We start from the raw sequence: 16,930 nt of genomic DNA on the forward strand, positions 1-16,930 counted from the left end.
CATTATAATTCGTATTCTACAGTATAGTATAGAATAGTATTCGACAGGCCACCCGAGCCAATCGGACACTATCTGATTGGTGCGATCTTTCTTCCGGTGTTCCACAGGGCGGTATACTCTCTCCACTGCTTTTCTCTATTTTTGTTAATTTAATTACCCCCTTCATAAATTGCTCATATCACCTGTACGCCGATGACTTGCAATTGTACACTCAAGTCAAGATCGATGATATAGACGAGGCTGTATTGCGCCTAAATAACGATCTTTCTAGCATAGCATCCTGGTCGAATGATTTCGGGATCGCTGTCAACCCGTCTAAGTGTCAGGCTATCGTTCTTGGGAGCCCACGTTCAGTCTCACTCTCTGACTTCGCACATGTAAGACCGATTCTCTTTGAGGGCACCGTAATACCACTATCATCCCAAGTGAGAAACCTGGGGTTGATCATGGATCGGGGCCTAACTTGGGAGCCACAGGTTTCTGACGTGTGTCGCAGAGTTACAAATACCCTGAGAGCATTGTACAGGTTTAAACATTTCCTGCCGGCCAGTACTAAAACTTTACTCATTCAGGCTCTTGTGCTTCCAGTCATAGATTATAGTGATGTGTGCCTTACCAACCTTTCACAAGGACTCTTAGACAGACTGGATAGACTTTTAAACAGCTGTATTAGATTTATCTTCGGCCTCCGCAAGTACGACCATGTCTCTGCCTTTCGACGGAAACTTAATTGGCTTCGTGTACGGGAACGCAGGTGCCTCAGGGTGCTGTGTATGCTCTACAGTATATTAAACGACCCAGCGATACCGGAGTACCTGCGGTCTAAATTCCAGTTTGTTACCGCACAGCCAGGCCGTGAGCTACGTTCCTCCCGAAAACTAACTCTGTCAGTTCCATTGTATCGCTCCGGATCCATGACCAACTCCTTCACCATGTATGCGATTCGTCTTTGGAATTCCCTCCCTCTCGAGATAAGGCAAAGTCAGACTAAAACTCTGTTTAAATACAAGTTGCGCAGACATCTTTTAGAAAAGTCTCTTAGTTAAGTAAATCTCATAAAAATCTGAAAGCAGGTATATAGATATATATGTATATATTTATATATACATATATACATTTATATATTGTATTATATGTACACATATGTATATTAGTATTTTATGTATGTAAGTATAAGTAAGTATATTATAGCAGTATGTATATTTGAAATAGTATGTTGTTCAACATAAAATTTATGCTTAATATTAAATTTTTCGTACTTTTAATTTTTCTTGCACCTATTACGACTTGTTCTCTGTTTGGCTCGAGGGTTAACTGGTAGAGAATGCCTTCTGGCATTAAGTTCGCCTTTTGTACAATTTTTACTGTGCAATAAAGTTTAAATAAATAAATAAATAAATATATTTTATTCTAAATATATTTTGGTACCATTTCTAAAACACAATTTTAACATCTAGCCTCATTGCTAAGCGACATTTAATTTAAAAAAATACGTACCTAATACAAATAATATAATAACTTCCTCTTTGGTTATTAAAATAATATATAACATTATTAAAATAATAATTATGAATACAGGTTTATAAAGCAGAATTTTGATAACATTAATTTCAATATAAATATTATTTTATTTTTTGTCTTTTTAAGTGATACAGCACGTGTCTAAAACAAGTATGTAGATATAATTTTGTTAAAAATAAATAATAAGTTTTTCTCTTACCCAAAGGTAACAAATTTATAGTTTAATGGTTATTTCTAATGTTTATTTAAAGGGCTATTATATATTAAACAATGGCGACTTTGCCAAACTAGGCTTACTTTGCCCATAAAAGCACAGATAAAATGTACTTAAGTTCAAGTATTTTACAATAAACATAGCATTGAATACTACAACAGTGACACTTAGTAATTTAAATTGTAAACAATACTGTTTTTTAGCATTACAAAATACTCCGCAGAAGCAAAGAGAATTTAAAATAGAGGCGAATTGTCAAAATTAATTTTGTAGTCACAGTAAATTTACTGCCATCTTTCGACACAGGATTAAACTTTTTAAAAAGCCATTTGACTTTGTTCGATGTTCTTTCACTGATATGTATTAAATTTGTTAAATATCATAAGGTGTCGCCATCTACACGAGTATAGGCCAAAGGTATGACGCCATCTTTTCGAGCGATTAATCCGGTGTCGAAAGATGGCAGTAAACTTACTGTGACTACAAAATTTACTTTGACAATGTTCCTCTATACTAAATACTCTTTGGCAGAAGCGTGAGGATTTTTATCAGGTAATTAAACTTCAAAATTAATATCATATAGTGCCCGATTCAGATTCTAATGATTACTTCTAATATATGTGGTTATATCTAACCCAAAAAAATATACGTATAAGTGCCACTTGCACCATCCCATTAACCCGGGGTTAACCGGTTAAACCGTTAACTCAGTGTCAAATTGTACTAGTAACCATGGTAACTCCAGGTTTAACCGGTTAACCCTACGTTAGTGGGATGGTGCAAGTGGCCCATACAACCATTTCCAGTCGCCGTTACGACGCGGTGTTGACACATCTTGTGTCGACACCGTCTGTTTCGGTCACAATTCCAGTCGCAGAGTCGTCGCCATGTCGACACAGTTACCAGAAATGGGGAAGGGTCGACACATGACACAAAGTGACATAAAGTGTGGTCGCCGTGTGCACACATTGTTTCGGGTTTGCGACTACTTTATGCCAAAATCATTCGTTCATTCGTTCATTTTGTTCCTGTCAAATGGAAACTGTCAGATGGAAAAATACTTAAATAAAAATAAGTGACATTAATACGCCATCTCTAAAACGGATTACAAGACGTAATTATATATTGTTTGCATTTATATTACAATATGACTTAAATTATTATGGGGAATTAAACTGCTCGAGTGATTTGATAAACTAAGTGTAATATAATCAACGCGCCACCACATTGTTTTAGTTTAGCCGGAAATGAAATTGTTTACTTCTCAGTGCCTGTGTTCATAACTATATTATTTGAAGCATTTTTAGTACTTCGATGCGTATACTATACTTAAATAACAGAAATAACGCTTTACATACTACGAAACTTGTTAATTATGATGTATAAATATGGTTCAAGGCTGAGAAATATTGCAGTCACAAAGTAGTTGCAATGTTTCGACTTTGTGTCGACTCTGTGTTGACACATGACACGCGCTGTCAAAAGTAATAACAAAGTTACTGGTATGTTACTGGATTTGCAAAATGGCTCCTTGTGTTGATTTGTTTTCAGATATTCTCAAAGTGTAAAAATGCCGTGGTCAGAGATGGGCATTAATCGATTAACTGTTTATTCGACTAATTAATGGAATAAAAAAAGTTAATTCTCAAATTTTAATCGCGATTAGTTTAGTCGACCTAACATAGATTGAAATTGAATTAATCTGAATATTAATCGAATAAATTATCGATTAAATCTCGATTGAAAGTTGACAGGGGGCCATTTTTGTACGTAAAAATAAAATAATAGAAATGTCTTGCATGCAGATGGTAGCAAAACACTTTGTCATAAAAGTCGAGATGGGTGTCGATATATAGGTTTTAGGGAGTGCCGATTTCGAAAATAATGACCATTTTGGAATCCGAAATGGCGGCCATGCACTGTGTCATAAAAGTCGTCATGGATGTCGGTTTATACGTTTTAGGGGGCCCCAATTTTGAAAATGATGACCATTTTGGAATCCAAAATGGCGGCCATGCACTATGCCATAAAAGTCGTCATGGGTGTCGTTTTATAGGTTTTAGGGGGCGCAGATTTCGAAAATGATAACCATTTTGGATTCCAAGATGGCGGTCATGCACTATGTCATAAAAGTCGTCATGGATGTCGTTTTATAGGTTTTAGGGGGCCCCGATTTAGAAAATGATGACCATTTTGAAATCCAAAATGGCGGCCATGCACTATGTCATAAAAGTCGTCATGGGTGTCGTTTTATAGGTTTTGGGGGGCGCAGATTTAGAAAATGATAACCATTTTGGATTCCAAAATGGCGGCCATGCACTATGTCATAAAAGTCGTCATGGATCTCGTTTTATAGGTTTTAGGGGGCGCAGATTTCGAAAATGATGACTATTTTGGATTCCACCTTTATGACAAAATACGTAGCCGCCATCTTGGATTATAAAATGATCATCGTTTTCGAATTCTGCACTCCCTAAAACCTATAAATCGACATCCGTGACGACGCAAGCTATCTTTATTTTCAGATCTAACAAATTGCTACAGAATACAAAGGACAAAAAAGAAGCGAGGAGGTAATGAAACAAGCAAAAATACAGATGATTCCTCGACGCAATTGGGTGATTCTTAAATTGTGTCCAGATTTTTTTTGTCATAAAAGTTTATATTTTTCACATATTACTAAATCTATGGCAAAAGTGATTCCATCGCATGTAGGTATAAGTGGCAATGAGACAGCTGATGCATTAGCAAAACAGGCATGCAGCGATGGCATTGGATTTCACTTGAAACATTATATGGGGGCAATAATGACTGTTTACATTTAGTCAAATTAAAGTGTCGCGAATTGTGGAAGGAATATTTCGACGAGAGATCTAGGGACAAAGGTATTTGGTATAAGACAATACAGCCACAACCCTTTAATTCTCCTTGGATTGATAATAGTGTGTTGTGTAGGCAGGATCTAGTTTTATTATTGAGATTGCGCTCTGGACACATTCCATTGAATAAGTTCGCCTACCTCATGCGTAAAGTGAATTCGGAATTATGCACCTTATGTAATCGCGTTGAGGATGTGTATCATATTTTAATGGAGTGTGTCCGAAATGAGCGACTTAGAAGACAGATATTTCATGACAATGACAGTTCCATTGGGTTATGTAATACCTACCTTTCGAACCCCATGTCTGAGGTTGTTGAAAAGGTACTAAATATTGTTAAGTGCGGTCTGAGGGACAGAAATGTGTGATGTAATTAAACTAGATGTAGATATTTACTTTCTTTAAACTTTGTTAATTAAGTCTGTTTTTTATGGGGTGACATATTCGTTCAATCGAAAAAGCCCCTTAATAAAGGAAAAAAAAAAAAAAAGTTCCGTGACATTTCGACCTTGTAATTTTTTAAGTAAATGTTTTTGTTTATCTATGAGGATCTCACTAGAATAGTATAATCAAGGTATGTTTATATTTGATGAATGAAATAGTAACGCAAAAAAAAAATATATTTGTGTCTTATATTCCTGCCGAAGACTTTTATTTTACCTTTTCCTTCTACACAAGTTTGGCCAAGTAATAAGAATTTAGGGCACTCAATTTTATTTTGACTTCTACAACAGTAAAGCTACGAGGCCATGTTTGGTATCGTTTTCGTATAAATTCGCAGTACCAAATTTAGTTAAGGTATCACATTGACACCATTCCGAAGTAAAAACATATAAACTTATTAAAATACTTTCTTTTAAACTCCTCTTCACGCTTAAACTGCTGAACAGTTTTAATTTAAATTTGGTACACATATATTTTGAGTCCCGAGACAGGATATAATAAGTTATCTCAAAAATCACCCTTTAAAGGTGTGAAATGAGGTGTAGGGGGGAATTCAGAATTGACTTCTTGAAGTTAATACTGTTTAAGTTTAGGTTTGAAGTCATGTTTTTTCATCATTTTTAACTAAATCAAAGATGTAGACCATCCCAAATTTCATATAATCGGTTCAAAAGATGATTTTGGTTATAAGATCTATCCTATGTCCTATTCCGGGACGCAAACTATTTCTATACCAAATTTCAACGAAATCGGTTCAGCGGTTAAGCGTCAAGAAGAGTTTCAAAAAAACCGGCCAAGTGCGAGTCGGACTCTCGTATTAAGGGTTCCGTACATTAAGTCCGACTCGCGCTTGACTGCACATTTCTAATAGGTTTTCCTGTCATCTATAGGTAAAGAACTATTTTGTGTATTCAGACGGACATACATACAGACGCACGAGTGATCCTATAAGGGTTCCGTTTTTTCCTTTTGAGGTACGGAACCCTAAAAAGATTTATTTTTATTTTGTGGAATGGTGTCAATGTGATATCTTAAATGGATTCAGCACCCCAGATTTATACGAAAACGATACCAAACACGGCCTAGCACCTTCACTGATATAGATATATCAAGATAAAATTGAGAGCCCTAAATAAACTTTCAAGAGCGGATATCTCAAAAACTATTCAACATATCGAAAAAATTGACGGAATAAACTTGTAACAAATTAAATTAACTTTCATTTTGTATAAGTGGCCATGTCGCTGAGATGCATAGTTTCCGAGATATAATCGAAAAACGGGAAAATGGGACCTTCAAAGTCCCCTCTCTCCCCCCGCTCAAGGGCTACGGCCGGGGACTTTTGATATGTTCACCTCCTAACTTGTCAAACCGAGTTACGGAGTCAAAAATTGTGTTCCAAGCATTTCCCTCTACAACTTTTGGAGCATTCGTTGCCTGACCTAAGTAGCTTATTGAATTTCTTTAAAAACTTTTCTGTAAAAGGTTGACGGGTGTTGGGTATTTATATGGTTTCGGTCGATTATTATCATTTGCATTGCCCATGATGACTTACTAGAATTACGAGCACACGAGACACTAATAGTAGTTTGACAAACCTTGGTTTTCAAGAGGTATTTTATATTGACATTTGCTGTCACAAATTTGCTGTCAGATTTAGTCGCAAACCGCACGCAAAGTGCACACAAATGTGTCGACACCTTGTTACGGAAAAGTGTAGACACGGCGACGACACTTTGTTTCGAAACAATTCTAGACACATTGTGTGGACTCTGTTACGACACATCTGACATTTAGTTACCACTTTGTGATTCTGCGACTGGAATGGTTATATGGGGGCCTTATATGTGTTGAAGTCTAGTCAAATGTCGCAATTTGTCGCTTACCATAAGGACGAGATTTGCTTGTATCTTTATACGAATAACCTATCAAAGTGTCCTTATGGGAAGCGGCAAAGTGAGACTTTTTGCTTGCAAACGTCACATAATTATAATTAAATTAACTTTAAAGTTAAGGAATTATACTGTCGAGCCACTATCTTCGATTTGTGACCCGATTTAATATATTTAATATTTAAGGGATGTTGTTAGTTACCATATTCAGCCGTTAATCTTTTACGATATGTCACATATAACTGTCTTAATTCTTTTTTTTATTATAGGGTAAAGTCAAAAATCGCCGAAAACCTATAAAACGACTCTCGGGCAAAGTCAAAACATAAACTATATCCATTTGTCTACCTTCTTCAGCAGCGGTGTGTTTTCGTCTCGCTCTTTACTGGGGCTGTCTGTTCCGTTCACGTACTGCGCTAGTTCGGTGTTGGAGGCTATGTATGGGAGCCCCGCGAGGTCTGAGGATAGCGGGTTGTAGTATTGGCGGTAGCAGACGAGTGCTGTTGTGAAGCCGAGGACTGAACCGACTAGGATGTCTGAAATATAAGATTATGATTTATTACTAGAATATGTGTCGTTTTAAAAACGTTTGTACCGCAAAGTCACTTGCCATAAGGACGCTCTGACAGGTTATTCGTATAAAGATAAGATACAAGCAAATTTCGTCCTTATGGTAAGCGACTGTAGTGTGTGTGCTATGCCTCACCCATACACAAGCATAGCCTTATGCACATATACACGACAAAGTGGTACCTTTTGCTTGAAAACGTCACATATTTTTATGACGTGAAGTGCAAATAAAGTAGAAGAGTATCTTATCGAACGAGCGAACGAAGCGAAGTGAAGTTCTTACATTCAACTTGGAACACACGGCTGCCTAGGGGCACGCCCCGGCATTTCGATGTTTTTAGCTGAACTATCAGAGGATAGTTTGATACACAATAACTTAAGTAAATTTGTTCTAATTTAAATGAAATTGGGTGAACGTATAGTTGACGATATTATATTTTAGTCATTAAATTTTGAGCAGGCTCGATCAAGAGGTTATTGAGCTAGAAGAGCTTAAAATGCTAAAAAGCTATTTGTGAGGGGTCTCACTATTCTGATGAGTTGGTAGTTGGAGGGTCGAATGGAGATTAAGTGAAACGAGACATTACCGAAGATGTGTTATATTCTCGGTATCCAAGTATAGAGAGAGCAAGTAAATCTAAACATAACATATTTATAGGCTATTATTGCTTACTTGCTATTTATACAATTACGTGCGTCGCATATTTATGTTGCAGACAGTAACGTATAGTTACTGTTAATATGTTAACTTAGGCATATAGTACACTATTCTGGTCATTTTAATTGCAAGAAAGTTTGGCGAACCGCGATTTCTCAGTTCGGGGCGAACTACTAGTCTTATCTTATAAAAACAAGGTTACTCACCTTCCCAGTGATGGTGGTAGTCGCAGCTGCGGCTCAACGCCACGCAGGCGGCGAGCGCGAGCGGCGCCGCGCATAGCACGAGCCGCGCGCCGCCGCGACAGCACGCGCACTCTCCCTCATAGCCACAGGCTGCCCGCGCCCAGTGAGCAGAACGATACTGCAATAGAGACACACATTGCACAAGGGTACTCACCTTCCCAGTGATGGTGGTAGTCGCAGCTGCGGCTCAGCGCCACGCAGGCGGCGAGCGCGAGCGGCGCCGCGCACAGCACGAGCCGCGCGCCGCCGCGCCGCCGCGACAGCACGCGCAGTCTCCCACATAGCCACAGGCTGCCCGCGCCCAGTGAGCAGAACGATACTGCAATAGAGACACACATTGCACAAGGGTACTCACCTTCCCAGTGATGGTGGTAGTCGCAGCTGCGGCTCAGCGCCACGCAGGCGGCGAGCGCGAGCGGCGCCGCGCACAGCACGAGCCGCGCGCCGCCGCGCCGCCGCGACAGCACGCGCAGTCTCCCACATAGCCACAGGCTGCCCGCGCCCAGTGAGCAGAACGATACTGCAATAGAGACACACATTGCACAAGGGTACTCACCTTCCCAGTGATGGTGGTAGTCGCAGCTGCGGCTCAGCGCCACGCAGGCGGCGAGCGCGAGCGGCGCCGCGCACAGCACGAGCCGCGCGCCGCCGCGCCGCCGCGACAGCACGCGCAGTCTCCCACATAGCCACAGGCTGCCCGCGCCCAGCGAGCAAAACGATACTGCAATTGTGATACAATATCACATCAGAAACGTAACGTAACACGTATAGTATGCATTTTCTCAAATGATTTTTACGCCTAAGACCCTAAGCTTTTAACAAAAGCCATTGTTTCTTTTAGCTCCCGTATTAGCCACGTGCCAAAGCAACCATGTCCTTTAAAAAGCAACTTTATCGTGATAGTATTAAGGTTCAAATCTATGTATTATTATGAGGGCTCGCCTACATTGAGGTGGTCTATCGTCCTACATAGATTTGAACCTTAATAGGGACCGTGCGCGATGGAGGGTCTGCCATCTTGTTACCTGAATCTGAAGCATACCTATTAGGGCTTCCAAATACCGGACTTCTTTCAATACCGGTATTAATACCGAAACTGTCTTCATCAATACCGGGATCCCGGGATCCCGGTATTGACTATGAATCGCTTAAATATTTTGAGTTTTATTAAAAAAAGGCTCACTGTAACACTAGGCATGTTGTCCTTAGCTTAGGATATTAAACAATAATCGCCATCGCCTATTATTAAACAATAATAGGGAATATTACGCAAAACTCTGCATAGAGGCGTCACTAACTCAATCACATGGCCTACTGTGAAACACGACAATCGAAAGTTCCGTTTCTACCTCTCTATCACTCTTGCTTATTCGATCGATAGAGAAACAGATAACGAAATTTCCATTTTCGCGTTTCGCGGTAAGCCACCTGTAAAGAAACCGCCTTGATGCATGAATGTCATAGTAAAACTTATAAACTGGAATAAATATACTATAGTAGTGTTTCTACTTGATAAAAACAAATTAAAATATTTTCTGGAAATAATTTAATTTGTTCTAATAGTATAGTAAAACTTGTCAAAAAACTAGTTAAGGCGTAGTATGTATAAGTTACTCTATGGTTTACTAAACAAATTAAAGCTGCACTCTGGCGGCAGAACATTGCAGTAATACTCCCTATTATCATTTCACCCTCCAGGTTGGCAATCATTTTATCCGCCTTGTTAACTTCACCACTTTTACCAGTCATATTTTTAGTTCAACCTAATAAACCAGCCAACTATATATAAATTTGCCACCAAAAATTCGTTTGCCATACTACAATTCCTTGCTCATTTGTTGCCACTCTTTGATATAATTTTAAGAACTAACTATATTAATATCACATCCTGAACATCAGAATTCATTAGGTACCAAATATTTATCTTTGCATATGCACCGATCTCGTTTCAATTAAATGATCTTCTTTAATTAAACGGGCAAGTAATATTCTTGATACAGCCGAAGTTACTCATTTTAATGGATTTTAAACGGTACAATCGGCACATTTTCTTTGTTTTTGAAAATACCGGGATCCCGGTATTGCATTAAAAAATACCGGTATTGAAAAATGCGTTTTCACAGACGGGATCCCGGTATTTCGGGATCCCGGTGTTGGAAGCCCTAGACTGCACATGTACATTGCCAAAGCAAGGGCTACCATCTACCGTTCTCGTACTTCTCGTAGGTACGTTTCCTTGTGCATAGTAGGTTCTGCCATCTTGTGGGCTACATCGGATGCATAAACGACACATTTACGCCTCACGCCAAAAATCTGACGGCTCACAAAAGAAACAATGGCTTTTGTTTAAAAGATTAGTCTTAGGCGTAAAAATCATTTAAGAAAATTGAAGGGATGTTTACAAAAACAACATAACTGACTACACTGGTTGACACCTGAAACGATTAACCCTTATCTTGGCATTGTAACACCCGTGATACATGGAACTTTAAAAAATCTAGCAGGTTCACTTTATTACCTAACTAAATAATTCTGCCATCGAATATGTCGAGCTACCCTCCTTTCTTATAGAAAAAAATAATGGACACAAGTGTCATTGTAAATTGATTAGTAATAATCAACATGGCGCCACGGAAACAACATATTTCGGTTCGCACTGGAAGTTTTGCATTTATTTCTTAAATTAGTATATATTTTTCAATAATCTACATTTTGATGCATTTACTATATGTTAGTGCATAAATATTTACAATGCGTTCGAATGTAAAAACATTGAATAGAGAGAACCTTACATGAAACTGTTCTGAGTGCTTGACAATGTATATTTGATACATTGTCAAGCACTCAGAAATGTACATATCGAAAGGATTGTATTACTTTTAATACATTGCTAAGTTGTCGTCAAAATAGTTTTACATTGTTTATACGACAACGGTTTCACTCACTTGAATTTCAAACATGTCTCACGAAAGTTTAATATCGATGATTGATAGTTTTACATGTTTTTTTTTTATATTTGTGGGGTTACAAAACATGTTTTAAGTATTTAATATTAGTTGTCGTATTATTTAGTTATTGAACTTTATTTTTTTTAATTATTAGATATTATTTAACTGTATATTCGTACGCTGTAGCATTATTGCTACGCCGTAGCCCGTAGCACGGAAAAATATGTGTATGGCAAAAAGTGCCCCCAAAGTAAAAAATAAATGTTTTTGACTATTAATTATTTGTTTACTTTTCATGTTTTACTCAACTTTTAGCTGACGACTTTTTTGAAACTTTACGGGATCAAATTTTCCGCCCATGTGATCAGGTATTCGTAGATATAATTTATTTTTACAGTGTAATAGTCATCTGATGCTTTAGATTGCGTTTTATTTAGCAATCATTGATAATTTATGTTGCATTACACGTTTTATTTTTATTAAAATCCACATTTTTCTTCTAAAAAGTAAGTAGTTAACTATTTTGTCGAGGGATTGGCATTGTGTCAAATATGATACATATGATTTTCCGAAACTGGAAAATCCTGGATATTAGCCTTATTTTTTAATAGTCTAGTATGCTCAATTGGTGACGAAAAACTAAAACAATGTTTATATTCAAGATATTTTGAGCCTTGCCAAGATAAGGGTTAACAATGTTTTTAAAAAAGTGTCAACCGCTCTAAGCAGTTATGTTGTTTTTGTAAACATCCCTTCAATTCATACTATACACTACACTACATTGTAAGCTGTAGAGTAGATCTCGGGAAACCACATGGCTGTCATTTTGAAAAATAACCATACATTGAGTTGACAAAAACTCTATTTAACTTCGAGCCTGCTCACAGGGAGGTTTTGGGATTATATTGAACAACTTTTACTATGGGGCCAACCCCGAAATCAGATATAGAATATAGAATATCGCTCGCAGACGTATCTGCTTGTTTAAAAATTGGTTTAATAGATACTCACAGCTGCTGTGTCCGCTCGGGAACGATTTCCGTCCGTCCATGATCTCGTCCGGGTCGCCGGTGCACTGCAAGTCCATGGTCTCGATACCGTCCGGAAAACACCGGTAGAAAAAGTCCGGACGCGGCCTGCCTGTGTAGGATAATTCTAATGTTAAACACCCCTGACATACTATTAAAATAAAATAAAAAAACTCCTACGCTATACGCCAAAAAATAAATTTTATGCCAAAAATGCCTAACATAATTTTTATCAAATATAGCTAAGAACCATAGAGTAATATAAGTAAAGAAAGAGTGGTAACTCCATACATCAGTTTTCTTACCAAAACGCGATTAACCGGAAGTCTATTTTCAACTCATTCATTCTTATATAATATCTCGCCTCGAGAGGCGTTCACGAGCACCCCGCAGGTTGCCCTGTGTATAACTCTATACGGCTTCGTCGAATGACTGTTTTGTTTTATTATAGACTGTGGTTTAGGTCTATAATTTGTTATAGGCCGTTTACATTCGCGGCTCGTGGCTCGGCTCGCGGCGCGTCTCGTAGCTCGACTCGAGCGCATAAGCACGACGAGCTAATGATTACACTCTCGCTCGTGGCTCGTCTCGTGTCTCATAAGCTGGTCGACCTAATCGATTTTAAACACTAACGTAACGGCACGGTATAAGGTTTGTAATCGAATGACCAAACCGAACGCGAGTGTAAACGCAAGCTCGCGTCCCGCGCGAGCCTATCGCGAGCCCCTTTGACTCGTGCCCAAAAACCGCTCCTCTACGCGAACCAGGCGAGCGCGAACCGCGCCGCGAGACGAGCCCAGAGCCCCCCGCTTACACTCGCGTCTCGTGGCTCGGCTCGCGGCTCGGCTCGTGGCTCGCACGAGAATGCAAACCGCCTATTAAGGTTTTGTATAACCCGTGCGAGACCGGAGCGGGTTGCTAGTACTGATATAAGACTTTATGGCATACCTGCTATTAGTTTAACCATGTTCGTGGTGACTCCATTCATGCCCAAAGCTAGAGACCACGCCAAAAGGAACTGAAATAGATAAAAAAAAGGCTATTTTAAACATAATAGTTACTTAGAGTTAGACCAAGAAAAGTCTGCAACGATTTTGATAGCATACGCAGTGCAAGTGTTATTTATACGTCATAATTTCATAGAAGTTTGACGTTTAAAATAACACTTGCACCGTGTGTGCTATCAAAATCGTTGCAGACTTGTCTTGGTTCAACTACCGGTTACATCATCTATGAAATTTTCAACTGCCTAGCTATCATGGTTCATGAGATACAGCCTGGTGACAGATAGACGGACAGACATACGGACAGCGGAGTCTTAGTAAAATATCCCGTTTTTACCCTTTGGGTACGGAACCCTAAAAAGGTTTACACAGTCACGATTTTCGTACAAAAACGGATATATTCGCGTAAATGTGAAAAAATATCGATCTTTAAACCACCAAGATTTTTTTTATATAGGATGCAATCGAGATTGGACTGAAGGTAACTGCAGTTCAATCGTTTGCTTACGCAATTACCGTAGCCCCCTTGCAACACCAGAGGTTGTAAGTGCGTTGCCGGCCAACATTATAGACCACAGCATTATGACCTGGGACGTAGGACTCGTGTACGGGTACTTTAGTTACGACTCTACTGATGTAGTAAACATCATATACGTACCTCTAAGGCATCATTACAGTCATTGCACACAGCCCACGCTATGATCGAGAGCAGACAAGGCACTGCCAACACGATAGACCACAGCATGTGCTTTGGGACGTAGGACTCGTGTCGCGGGTACTTTAGTTAGGACTCTACTGTAGTAAACATCATATACATGCCTCTAAGGCATCATTCATTCATTCATTCATTATTTATTGTCATATATAATGTAGTAGGGAAGCAATAGGGAGTACTCTCTCCAGGCGGGTGTTATGCCTGGGGACCGAAGTCCATTGAGAGTTGGTCGGAAGTTATATATATAGAAATTGACATTATAACTCCGTAAGTGCGATGTAGGTCTCATATACTAATTGCGTTCTAGACGTAGTATCTTCTTAGTAGTTTGTGCGTTCTAGCTCCCTAACGCCATCTGTTAGATTATTGTGGCACGACGTTGGCAGTGACACAGCTAGAGGAGACGCCACAATGTCATTTAGGCAGTAGGGTTCAAATTTAAATGTCGGTATCGGTGAGGGCAAGTACTTATCTAAATATTCGAGTGCAGTGCGAGCGCACGGTTTAACGTTGTTTGTGTTCGTGTGTATAATACCGGTTCAGCCGGCGCGCAGCGTTAGCGGCCCGCGAGTCTACGCACTCACCAGCTGACTTTGAGATAAAAACGTTTATCGCACTGTTTTTGTTATTACTGTTTTTGCACGTCTCTTACATTGCAGTCATTACACACAGCCCACGCTATGATCGAGAGCAGACAAGGCACCGCCAACACTATAGACCACAGCATGTGCCCTGGGACGTAGGACTCGTGTCGCGGGTACTTTAGTGACGACTCTACTGTAGTAAAGATCATATACGTACCTTTAAGGCATCATTACAGTCATTGCACACAGCCCACGCTATGATCGAGAGCAGACAAGGCACCGCCAACACGATAGACCACAGCATGTGCCCTGGGACGTAGGACTCGTGTCGTGGGTACTTTAGTGACGACTCTACTGTAGTAAACATCATATACGTACCTCTAAGGCATCATTACAGTCATTGCACACAGCCCACGCTATGATCGAGAGCAGACAAGGCACCGCCAACACGATAGACCACAGCATGTGCCCTGGGACGTAGGACTCGTGTCGTGGGTACTTTAGTGACGACTCTACTGTAGTAAACATCATATACGTACCTCTAAGGCATCATTACAGTCATTGCACACAGCCCACGCTATGATCGAGAGCAGACAAGGCACCGCCAACACGATAGACCACAGCATGTGCCCTGGGACATAAGACTCATGTCGCGGGTACTTTAGTGTAGACTCGAGGTCCGCTGGCTGGATGATGCGGACGTAGGGTGACATGGTTTCCATGTAGCTGTAAAAAAGGTCATGTTGAATACTAATCGTGATTTGTAAAAATTCTATTTTTGATATATGATTTGATTTTGATGATTTATTGTGGACACCCATAGGTCAAATCCATAAGTTAGATTTTTCCTTTGCCATAATTTGCAAGTTTTACATTACAAAAAACTGGTCAAGTGCGAGTCGAACTCGCATTCCAAGGGTTCCGTACATTACCCAATTTTTTACAATGTACCTCTGTACAATGTACCTACCTATTTATTTATGCAGAATGTGAATGAAATGTCTTTAAAAAACCCTTAGGGTATGGATCAAAAACTAAGTAATAAGTCCGACTCATGCTTGACTGCACACTTCTAATAGGTTTTACTGTCATCTATAGGTAAAGAACTATTTAGTGTATTTTTTTTCATATTTTAGACCCAGTAGTTTCGGAGATAAAGGGGGTGGAATGATAGAACAGACAGACAGGCAGACAGACGCACGAGTGATCCTATAAGGGTTTAGTTTTTTCCTTTTGAGGTAGGGAACCCTAATAACGAGGAAATAAAAATGAGAATTGATTGTATTAATTATAAATTTCCTCAAGACTAATACAAGCATAATGAGTATTTACTCCATTTACTATAAAGTCGTTTATCGATTACAATTCTTTATCTGCCCGATTAAGCGATACTTAAGGATTAAAACCGCAATAAAGCTTGATTACTGCTGACAAATCCTTTAATTGTATTGACATGTTGAATCGATTACATTTGAATATCAACACAGATTATGAATAAAATTAAAACTTGAAGGTCATGACTACATGTTATATTAATCAGAAAAACATTGTTTACGTGGCTTAGTACCTTATTTCATTTAAAAAATAATGTTTACATACGATTATCATTGCTTCTTAACATATGGACGTTACTTACCAAAAAGCTGAAAGTAAAGCTATGCGGACACTGATTTCAATAAATAAGTTTAGGCTCGCCGAACGTATAAGCGGCATTTTCTTTGGTTTTCTAGTTACGCTTTGCCTTATATTTAATTTCGCAAATTATTATGCGGAGTATGTTGATTGATATTGACGCACATACTGACGTGACATTTAGAGTTCGTTCGGGAATCAATGTCACACGTATTCAAAAGCCATGCAAAAGCATTCCAAATTGTGAACTACCGTTTCTGAACGAATATTTGCGAGAAAGAGATATCGCTTTCTCGCTCTTACTTATGGGTGCGTCGCACAATGACTTTTGTGCGGTGCGATAGTGTGTATACCACTATAAGAGCAGTATCAAAACGCAAATATTCGTTCAGAAACGGTAGTTATCGGTGCGTCGCACAACTACCTTGGTGCGGTGCGATAGTGTGTTACGGCCTTTAGGAGCGGAAAACCAACGATAACAAACATTTTTTTTTAAATGGTTAGAACATGGTTAGAACTTTTTTATTTATATTTAAAACTAGCCACCCCGCCCCGACTTCGCACGGGTTAACAAATTATACACCTAAACCTTCCTC

General features: G+C 39.1%; 1 protein-coding gene across 1 annotated transcript; it reads right to left on the bottom strand.

Annotated features, from left to right (window-relative positions):
- Window positions 1–6,901: 6,901 nt before the first annotated feature.
- Window positions 6,902–16,509, bottom strand: LOC134803456 (phospholipid phosphatase 5). Its single transcript, XM_063776275.1, has 6 exons — window positions 16,339–16,509; window positions 15,242–15,428; window positions 13,348–13,417; window positions 12,383–12,511; window positions 8,980–9,144; window positions 6,902–7,486 (listed from the first exon to the last, which is right to left on the bottom strand). Exons 1-6 carry the CDS (start codon window positions 16,413–16,415, stop codon window positions 7,281–7,283), a joined length of 834 nt encoding a protein of 277 aa, XP_063632345.1. The 5' UTR covers window positions 16,416–16,509; the 3' UTR covers window positions 6,902–7,280.
- Between the last annotated feature and the right edge of the window lie 421 nt (window positions 16,510–16,930).

Source organism: Cydia splendana, chromosome 26 (genome assembly GCF_910591565.1).
Source record: "Cydia splendana chromosome 26, ilCydSple1.2, whole genome shotgun sequence".
In the NCBI taxonomy this organism is placed as follows: Eukaryota; Metazoa; Arthropoda; class Insecta; order Lepidoptera; family Tortricidae; genus Cydia; species Cydia splendana.

Excerpts from the sequence above, each read along its gene's own strand:
- LOC134803456 (XM_063776275.1), bottom strand. The coding sequence starts at position 16,415 with ATGCCGCTTATACGTTCGGCGAGCCTAAACTTATTTATTGAAATCAGT. Across the intron at positions 15,429-16,338 it reads GCTTTACTTTCAGCTTTTTG|CTACATGGAAACCATGTCAC; the intron begins GTAAGTAACGTC and ends CCTTTTTTACAG. Across the intron at positions 9,145-12,382 it reads CCCGAGCGGACACAGCAGCT|TATCGTTTTGCTCGCTGGGC; the intron begins GTGAGTATCTAT and ends TCACAATTGCAG.